This window comes from Geotrypetes seraphini, chromosome 16 (genome assembly GCF_902459505.1).
Source record: "Geotrypetes seraphini chromosome 16, aGeoSer1.1, whole genome shotgun sequence".
NCBI lineage: Eukaryota > Metazoa > Chordata > Amphibia > Gymnophiona > Dermophiidae > Geotrypetes > Geotrypetes seraphini.
This window is the reverse complement of record NC_047099.1, coordinates 54305922-54316653: the sequence shown is the minus strand read 5'-3', so window position 1 is coordinate 54316653 and position 10732 is coordinate 54305922. Positions and strand designations below refer to the sequence as shown.

Below are 10732 nucleotides of genomic sequence, written 5' to 3'. Positions count from 1 at the left end.
CTCCGACGTCACGTCCTTTCTTTTTTTTTTTTCTCTAGGGCCGAGGGTGGACTAAAGGAGCTACCAAGAGCCGGCGACTATGGTAAAAGGGGAGCGCTGGAGGGCGGCGCGCGGCTTTCTGTGGGTTCGTTTCATCCCCCTGAGTTAAAACCGAGCGCGTGCGACCGTGGCGGGGGAAAGAGGGACGTAGGCGCGCCGCGCGCGCGGCGTTTAAAGCGCGAGAGCCGACGCTGTTGGAGTGAAGGCCGCCGGCGTGACCCTGCTAAGGGGATTAGCCGGCGGGACGAAGCGCCCGGCCTTTCGGCATCCGCGGACATCGGCGCGAGGGGGAGCCGCGGGAGCGCCGCGATTGGACCGGGGGGGTGCCGGGGACCTTCCCCCGGGGAATGCGGCCGACATTTGTTGGTGTTCTCCCACAACACCTCAATTATGCAAGCGGTGTCCCAGCGTTTCTAGCAGCCTTTTACTTGAATTATCATAATTAAAGCTAGGAGGTCTATGGTTAACACTTATTAAATAAATAAAATATTTATTTATTTATTTAATAAGTGTTAACCATAGACCTCCTAGCTTTAATTATGATAATTATATATAATATATATATATATTCTACAGTTATTCACTAGTAGGCTGTGTTGATTTATTTATTACCCCAAAGGAAGCCTGAGCAGTTTACTTGGGGAACAGGGACTTAGCAGCTGATTCCTGCTGTCTGCACAATGCAAAACACTGCAGCACTAGCAAGCCTGACAAATAACTTCCTAATGCTCAGCACTAATAACATGCAAATCATATACATGCCCTCCCTGCGGATGACCACGGGGAACCATCTCCATGTCCTTCTTTAAGGAGAGAGGGAAGAATCGGAGTGTGAACGGGCCCAGCCAGTGACCCTCAACTCTTGGCATTAAAGAATACTGGTGTATAAGGACTGAGGTTGACACAGACACTAAAGAATGACATGAGATGGTTAGACTCTAATAAGAGTTGCTATACTGGGATAAACAGAAGGTCCATCAAACCCAGTATCCTGTTTCCAGCAGTGACCAACCCAGGTCCCAAGTACCTGGCAGGAACCCGAAGAGTAGCAACATTTCAGAGCAGAGATTGTGATGTCATAATGCCTCGTTCCACCAATGACTAAGAGCCAACCTCATCAGTGAGGTCACAATGGCTTCATTATCCTATACTTGGTTCACGTAAAAGTCAGGAGTATGAATGGGCCCAGCCACTGACCCTTAAGCCTTGCATTGAAGAATGCTGGTGTAGGATTGAGGTTAAGACGCACTAAAGAATGAAACGGGATGGTTTCCGCGGTTATCCATAGGGACAGTGATTGTCGCTGTGTCGTCATTCTCTATTGGTAGGGATACTGTACATCCGTGCAAAGCTGGACATGTCCTCTTTAGAGGATAGGTCCGGATAGGTTTTTTTGTGGAGTTTATCTGGATTTGGTAGGGCTTGCTTACAAGTAGTCCGATTGCTTTTCTCTTAACCTCTTGGGCACCCAGTTCTATTTTCTTTGGCAGCTGAGCAATGTGAGCCTGCTGCCTTGGGCCTGCCCCGGAAGCTGTGTCTCTCTGCAGTGACTTCCTGTTCTCGGAGAGGGGGCTTCCAGGGCAGGCCCAAGGCAGCGGGCTCACATCGCTGAGCTGTTGGCAACCTGAAGAAAATAGAATTGCAGTGCTGAGGAGATAAGAGGGGAAGAGCCACTGGACTCCTTGCCAGGGACGTGGTGAGGGTGAAGCTGAGTGTAGGATAAAGTCATGTGTGTTCTATTTTTTCAGGTCCAAAATATGGTAACCCTAAGCATTGGGAAGTTACTTTTAGGGACCTGCCAGGCTCGCATGCACAAGAGTTTCACGTGCCCAGGTGGTGGCGGGCTGGGAGCGAGCAAGCTGGTGCAGCTCCTTTGATGTTATCCAAATGCTTCAGCCCTGGCTTTTTCTCTGCTCTGCCCCCTTTAACGCTGTTTTAGTTCAGTCCTGCCCAGAGCAGGATCAGAGAGCGAGTGGGGATTACAGGAGGAGGGCTCGGGGAGCAGTGCAGATCTCGATACTTGTTGCAGGAACAAGGATGAGCCGGAGAGCGTCCCATTCTGCTTGCTGAAGATCAGACAAAATGCCTAATGCCAGCTCCAAAGGGAATGGCTAAGTAGCTCATTTGACTGCATTTACATGAAGTTTGCATTGATATTAAATAAATACTCACTGTTTGAAGCACTCATGCCCTTTGAACGTGTTTGTACCCGAGCGCAGCTGGGTTCTGAACATCCGCCTGTAAGTGTTTCTGCTGTAAGCACTACATGAGGCCTCTTATTTATGTGCACAATTGCGGTATTATTTTGGAAAACCCTTAATTTTTGGCTCTGATATAATAAACGGGGATTTTTATTTTTTGCGTTTTGTGGGACAGGCACAGATCCCTGAGGTGGGCTTATTTTAATCTCTTGGTTGTGTTATATTTATTTGCAAATTGTTTTCTTTTGCAATGCAACCTAAAAGTAGAAAGTAATTTATCGCTTACATTTCATAAGTTTTGCATGTGATAAAATGGCTGTAAATATTTTAGAGACGTAGAAGGAAGGAGAGGGGAATAAGGACTAACAAAACTATTGTTCAGTTTCGGCCAAACAGGAAACGGTGGGTGGGTGAGTTTCAGTTGCAGCCAACCAGGAAATTGCTGGGTATTTCCAGTTTTGGCCAAACGCGAAACTCTTGGGGGTGTGTGGGGGGGGTTCAGCCTCATGAGACTGCCATAAGAAGTTAACCATTTTGAGATTGGAAATGGTGTGAGCAGGAGCGATGAGGTTTGCTTCTGCCCTTGCTGGTTATAATTCCAAAATGTCAGCCATGGGATGTTGCAGCCAATGAGGGCAGATGCAACGTGGGACGTTTCTTCCCTGAAGAGGACACTAGACCACCAGTGCTTTTAGAAGGTAAATCTATAGGGAGCGTGCCTACATGGGAGAGGAGAAGGCTGGCTCAAGGGGATTGACTTGACGGCGTGGGTGGGGTGCATTTTTGGCTAAAACCTAGCTTTTGGCTCTGTTTCGGTCTCTACAGGAGTCTGCTATCTCAGGAGAGCCAGGAACCGGATTGGAGCAGGGAATGATGAAAGATATGGAGATCATTCAAAATCTTTAGACTGTATGTATTTGTTGAGTGGTCAAAGATCTAAAAAAGGTCAAAACCCTCCAGTTTTGGGGGTAGAATCCGTAACGAGAGTAAAATCCTGGTCCCCGATGATGTGGAGGAACTAGTTCTATGGCCTTGATGTGAAGAGGTCGCTGAATTTCTCGCTGCAAGTGGATTAGATGAAAAGTGGGTCATTGTGTGAACTGGTGGGTGCTCCGGAAGAGTGTGAAATTATTTTGTATATGCTCTCTGATGTTGAGGGCCCAGTTGTCCGTGTTGATTGCTTTAATATTTTTTCTCAATACTTGGCAGACAGAGTGCTGTTTTTGCTGCCTCTGATCTTTGGTACGTTTTTTTTTTTGGCTTGCTGTGGCACATTGGGTTTGAGGCTTGCCAGTGTTATAGCGGCATGAAATGGAGAGATGGGCACCTACAATCAGGCCATTGGAAGTGAAGATTTGGATGGTAGTACAAAAGACATGCGTGTTTTGAACCAGTGGGTTATTCATAGCTAATTGTGAGTTGTGTAGAAGACATTTATAGGATGTGAGTTGTGTAGAAGACATCAGTAGGATGCAGGAGGCGGAGCTGAAAAATATAGATGCCTTCTACACAACTGGCGATTAGAGGTGAATGACCCATTGGTTGAAGACCCATATGCCTTTCTACTAGAAAGAAGATTATCGAGGTAAGAATCTAATATTCCCTTATGACTGGACTTATACTACCCCTTTCTCATCCCAAGTCATCTGCTTCTTTGGTAGCCCAGTGAACAAAGTGTTGCAGAAATCCAGTGTGGCATGAGCCAGCTGGTGCTTGCTCTAGTTCTTGGAAGGATGCTTTTGATTTTATAAAGAGGTGGTTAGTGAGATAATTTAAAGAGCCCACTGTAAGGATTTTCTGCTCTTTCTACCCCACAGTCTCTCGTAATTCCTGAGAAGTTCCAGCATATTCTCCGTGTGCTCAATACCAATATCGATGGACGAAGGAAAATCGCCTTTGCTATTACCGCCATCAAGGTGAGGACATGTTGAGCATCCATATTTGCTCTGTAATGTTGAACTTCTCCCTGTGTTCGAGTATGGCCTATTAATTCCTACTCTCGATTAGGAGCCATCCTTACCTGACTGGGGCCAGGATTTTCAAAAACCCGCATTTAAAAAGTGACAGTCTAAAGATTTGGTTAAACCAGCAACTCTTTTACTATCTGTGGCTTTGTTGCCGGATAAAGATTGGATTTTGAAATTGTTTTTTAGGAACAAGAGTAAGGAGTTTCTGGGTTTGAAAATTCAAATGTTTCCAGATGTTAGTAGAGAAACTCAGAATCGTAGACGTCAGTTTCTTTTGTTGAAAGCAGGAGTTACACAGCTGGGTGGCATTTTCTTTTTACGTTTCCCATGTAAATGTATAGTAAGATATCGAGATAATAAGTATGTGTTTTTTGAGCCATCTCAACTTACAGCTTTTCTGACACTGAAACGTAAATAACAACTATGTAATTGGGACTTGGTAATAGAATAATTCCTCAAGTCAGACACATGATACTGTTCTTTATTATATAGAATTTATAATTGATTTCCTTAAAAGTTCACTCTTATATATATCTTGGATCACATAATTATTGAGGACTTGAGACTGTCCGATTAGAATTTTGTTCATATTATGTTAATGATTTACTTATTATTTTGTGTTCGATCTGACAATCTTTCTGTACAAAATGTTTTGATTTTGTTAAAATTTTTAAAATGATAAATAAAGAATAAAAAAAAAAAAAAAAAAAGTGACAGTCTGCTAACGCAGCCGTTTTGATACCAAATCTAAAACCCTGAGACATTCTTAATGAAATTGCACATTCAAATAAGATCGACGGGCAGCAGCAAAGATTTCCTACAGAAAAGCGCCGTTAAAAAAACACCCCACACTCGCTGCACTATTGGATGAATAGAAGGGAGAGGAGGGGAGAAACAATGGCGGCTTTATCAATCGCGCATAAAACATGCCTTTCTCTCCCCAAAAAACTACTGTAATTCAGATAAATCTTGTAATTTGTTTTTAATGTAAAATTTAATCAAAGAATGTATATTTTCTGTAAACCGCTTAGAACCTAACGGATTAGCGGTATATAAGAAATAAATTACATTACATTACAAGACGAACGGTGTCATACAAGCGCTCAAGAAGAAACATTGACTTTTAACAAGCGTGCATGAAACATGCCTCTCTCCCAAAAACTCAAAAGAAGCGTGATTTTACTACCCTCTACTAAAAATATATAGATACACTTCTTTTTTTTTCTCCATTAGCCACAGTCAAAACACAAATGCTGGCACTGTAACGGTAGCCCCGGACCAGTCACTGCTTTTTGTCTCCAAAAGCAGATACCGCTCTTCAAAAATGCCTTGACGATTTTTAAGAAGGCCGCCAGAGGGCTCATTTCAATGTTAAAGAGCACATTTGCATACCATTGTCAGAGACTGCTATAAACCTTATCAAAGACAGAAATAATCTGTTTTGATAATCTGCCGTTAAAATGCATGCAGGAAAACAGTTTAGCGACGACATTAAAAAGTTTTGAGAATCTTGCCCTAAGTTTGAGACGTTAATAATCTTTGTATTGCCTGGAAGTCTTGGGCAGGCATTGCTCTGCTATGACATGTATGTTGGGGAAAGTCTGACACGCTCTTCCCTTTCAGGGTGTGGGCAGACGTTACGCACATGTGGTGCTCAGGAAGGCTGACATTGACCTGACCAAGCGAGCGGGAGAACTGACAGAAGATGAGGTGAGGTTCCAACTTTGTTCACCCTCCAGGTGGGGTCTGTGCTAGAGAATGACACGGTGACAAAATTCATCACCGTTCCCGTCCCCGCGGATAACCGCGGGAAAACATCTTCATGTTATTCTTTAAGGAGAGAGGAAAGAATCTTGAGTATAATTGGGCACAACCACTGGCCCGCAAGCTTTGCTTTGAAGAATGCTGGTGTAGAAGGACCGAGGTTGAAATAGACACTAGAAAATGACATGGGATTATTTCCCGTGGTTATCAGCGGGGACGTGAACGTTGATGAATTTTGTCACTGTGTCATTCTCTAGTCTGTGAGGCTGGGAAGGAGAGTGTGCAAGATGGCATAAGAGCCTAGTGTGTACGTGCAAATGATTATCCATGATAGGACCAGATTCTAAAATCCTGTGTAAGTAGAGGGAGAGTGAGGGGGTATAGGCCTACTTGTGCAGCATTTTTTTGCATAATTTTCTCTTTGATCACCGTGGAACCTTTTCTTTCCTTTAAAGGTGGAGCGAGTTGTTACCATTATGCAAAATCCTCGTCAATATAAGATCCCAGACTGGTTCCTGAACAGGCAGAAAGATATCAAGGATGGCAAATACAGCCAGGTGAGCAGTAATACTTCATTCTAGTAGAAAATGGAATGGTTTCTGCATTTATTGTTATTTTCGTACCATGGAGACTTGTGTCCTGCGGTTCCTTTGAATGCTTGTTCCATGGTGGTGGTCCGCGTTCACCCTTGTTCTTTCACTCCCTCCTACAGGTTTTAGCTAACGGTCTTGACAACAAGCTCCGTGAAGACTTGGAACGGCTGAAGAAGATCCGTGCTCACAGGGGTCTGCGGCATTTCTGGGGGTGAGAGCAAGGGACCTGGTGCTAGGGGAGGGAGGGGGGTTCTATAAGTTTTGTCCATTTTTAGATATAAGGATTCTCTGAGCCTTAACATGATCTGCCTTTTTATTAACAAGCTTGACAACGGGACAGACGGCAAGCCTTTTCTAACCAGAGGGGATCTGGCATGGTCTCCAGTTCAACCCTAGCTAGTGTGATTCTGTAACTGCATGTCTGTAGATTTGTGTGTGGTGCGAGCAAGGTTTTCCTGTGTGTAATTGAGGCCCTGTCTCCCCTGATTGTTCTATAGCAGGGGTGCACGACTCTGGCCTTCAAGAGTCATAAGAACATAAGAATAGCCTTACTGGGTCAGACCAATGGTCCATCAAACCCAGTAGCCCATTTTCATGGTGACCAATCCAGGTCACTAGAACCTGGCCAGTCGGGTTTTCAGGATTTCCCCCATGAATTTGCATGATATCTATTTGCCTGCACTGCTCCCATTGTATACATATTGATCTTGTGCATATTCATTTGGGAAATCCTGAAAACCTGGCCTTGCAAGGGCCAAAGTTGTGCACTCCTGTTCTGTAGAGTCTGCTTCGCTTGTTTTCTGGTACCTGTTCTTAATGTTTACTCATATCTTCCTGTTCCGAGTCTCCTCCCTCCAAAAAAAACATTTTAGCAACATATTAGAATGTCTCTTCTCCTGAAGGGTGTTTTGCTTTTTTGTTTCTACGTTTGGTATACCTTGAACATCTTTCATATTTCTCCTCTTCTTATTTGATAAGTTGGCTTAGAGCAGGGGTCTCAAAGTCCCTCCTTGAGGGCTGCAATCCAGTCGGGTTTTCAGGATTTCCCCAATGAATATGCCTGAGATCTATGTGCATGCACTGCTTTCAATGCATATTCATTGGGGAAATCCTGAAAACCCGACTGGATTGCGGCCCTCAAGGAGGGACTTTGAGACCCCTGTCTTAGAGCATTTTAGTGGGTGATAATTTAATTCCTTTTCTTCTCTTTCCACAGTTTACGTGTGCGTGGTCAACACACAAAGACCACTGGACGCCGGGGTCGCACAGTTGGTGTGTCTAAGAAGAAGTAATATATTCAGCCTTTGCAATAAAATGCCCATCTTAAGTTGAAAAGCAGAGAAACCATTTTTGTCTCCTGTCTGTAGTTTTTCCTGGGATTGAGTGGTACCTTGCTTTGGGGGGGAGGGAGTGGTATAAGCACATTTATACAAGGAAAAACACTTTGGTGTGAGGGGAATAGTACACAAATAACTGTATGCTGCTGAAGACGGGTCATGTAGTGTTAATAGCAGGGCAGTGGAGTCGGTAGATAAATGTTCCGACTCCTCAGTTTTTTGTACTTCAGACTCCGACTCCAGGTACCCGAAATTTCCTCCGACTCCACAGCACTGGTTAATTTTCAGATCGTTAAAATGGAATGTCAAGTTGAGAGAAATGAGCATTTTCGACACCACCTTCTTTTTGCTTTTAATCAAGGTTCTAAGGCCGCAGAAGCTGCTCGCAACATTTGTGCTGTATATATATAGTGGGGTGCTATAGCTGAAAGAATCGCTCGTGATTGGTATGCCAAGTTAAAAAATGGAGTCGGTAGATAAATGTTCCGACTCCTCAGTTTTTTTGTACTTCTGACTCCGACTCCAAGTACCCAAAATTTCCTCCGACTCCTCGACTCTGACTCCACAGCCCTAGTTAATAGGATGCCTTTTAGCAGTGAGATGACCCCTAATCTTTACAAGTTCTGAAAGACTGACAATTAAACATTTTGGTTTTGAAAGAAGGAAAGTGTTCTGGTTTTGAAAGAAGGAAAGTGTTCTCTAGCTGGAAAAAGATGTCCCTGACTTACCTAAGCCAAGCTTTTATTCACCCCCCCCCCCCCCCAAAAAAAAAAAAAAAAAAAACAACAAACAACAAAAAAAAAAACATGATGACAAGTAGCAATTTGGAACAGTTTTGTTCCATGACTTACATAAACTGAGCTTCTGGCCCTTAAGAACATAAGAATAACCAGTCCATCTACCCCAGTAGCCCATCTTCATGGTGGCCAATCCATGTCACTAGTACCTGACAAAATTAAAAAAAAATAGTGACATTCCATTCTACCAATCCAAAGCAAGCAGTGGCTTCCCCCATGTCTGTCTCAATAAGAGATGGGAAAGTGATAAACTTGGATTCTAAGATACACACAGCATTGTGCAATACATTAACCATATAAGAGACAATCCCTACTCAACAGAGCCTACAATCTAATCTGATGAATAAGCCTTAAAGCAGCCTTAAAAAAAAAAGTGCCTCCTTCTGTACATCCCAAACTGCATTCTGGAGTCACCAGCGATTTTTGACTACACTCCTGCAGGAAATGAATGGTCACTTCTTCCATACCTGTGGGATTCCTGTAAGCTCCACTCATGGCCAGGGCCACATGAACCAAGTTATAGATATATTCCTAGTTTCCTGTAATGCCAGGCTTCAATAGGAAGATTTGGGAGAAGGGAATGGAAACTTGCATACCATCTTTTTGTGGCTTTGGCATTTCAAAGCTGCGGGCACAGGAGGTTTAAGTGACTTGCCCAGGGTCACAAGGAGTAGCATTGGGATTTGACCTCACAAGCTCTGGGTCAGGGGTGTCCAATGTCAGACCTCGAGGGCCGCAATCCAGTTGGGTTTTTAGGATTTTCCCAATGAATATGCATGAGATCTATTAGCATACAATGAAAGCAGTGTATGTATATAGATCTCATGCATATTTATTGGGGAAATCCTGAAAACCCGACTGGATTGCGGCCCTCGAGGACCGACATTGGACACCCCTGCTCTGGGTGCAGAAGTAGCAGCTCTACCAGCAAGCCCCATCTTTACTACTGCCAGAAGTTTGAAACCTTATATGCCATTTCAAGCAAGAAAAGGGTTGGAAAAAAAAAATGTTGGATTTTTCACTGTGCTGCAATGGGAGGGATAGATGAGCTAAGCCAGGGGTGTCCAATGTCGGTCCTCGAGGGCCGCAATCCAGTCGGGTTTTCAGGATTTCCCCAATGAATATACATGAGATCTATTTGCATGCACTGCTTTCATTGTATGCTAATAGATCTCATACATATTCATTGGGGAAATCCTGAAAACCCGACTGGATTGCGGCCCTCGAGGACCGACATTGGACACCCTTGAGCTAAGCTGAAGTTTGCCAACTGACCAGCTTTTCTTTGTCCAGGCTGTAAGTGGGCAACTCCGGTCCTCGAGGGCTGGATTCCAGTCTGGTTTTCAGGATTTTCCCAATGAATATGCATTGAAAGCAGTGCATGCAAATAGATCTTCTGCATATTCATTGAGGAAATCCTGAACATCTGATTGGATTCTGGCCCTTGAGGACCTGAGTTACCCATGTCTGCTCTAAGCGGTTTAAACTGTTCAGATAGTCAGTGTTAAATATTTAGGAATTAGAATCTGTGCAAAGGTAGTGATATACTAATGCCTATTAAAATTTGGCACCAGAAGCAAGGGGAAAGGGAATGAGATACTTTTCTGTAGATCAATCAAAGCAGTTTACATATATATTGGCTGACTGCCTTTATGAAGAGATTTATCCAAGGTTAAGGTTACCAGATGTCAGGCATCTGGATGGCTTTTCAAAACTCAAAATTTTGTCTGAGTTTTAAAAAGCTTCCACCTTGGGACCATGTTGGAAAGGCATGTGTGGATGTAATGTGGTGATGTCATTGTGTCACTTCTGTGTATGTGCTGATGCCCTTCTGATGTGACTGAGCATGAGAAGAGGTTTGGGGGGCAGTGCTGGGGCAAAATGTGGCATGACTTGGGTGGAACTGGGGGCAGGGCCATGGTTCCGGATTTTGCAATCGTAAAAGCTGCCATACAATTCAATGTAAAACAATTTTGTTAACAGCATAACAAAAGTAAAATCAGCAAATTGAGACAATAAAAAGACCCCTGATGA

At 43.8% G+C, this 10732-nt stretch overlaps 1 protein-coding gene across 1 annotated transcript; it reads left to right on the top strand.

Annotated features, from left to right (window-relative positions):
• The first annotated feature begins 19 nt into the window (after positions 1-19).
• Positions 20-7911, top strand: RPS18 (ribosomal protein S18). Its single transcript, XM_033923986.1, has 6 exons — positions 20-82; positions 4058-4156; positions 5831-5917; positions 6427-6528; positions 6684-6775; positions 7781-7911. Exons 1-6 carry the CDS (start codon positions 80-82, stop codon positions 7854-7856), a joined length of 459 nt encoding a protein of 152 aa, XP_033779877.1. The 5' UTR covers positions 20-79; the 3' UTR covers positions 7857-7911.
• Positions 7912-10732: the final 2821 nt, after the last annotated feature.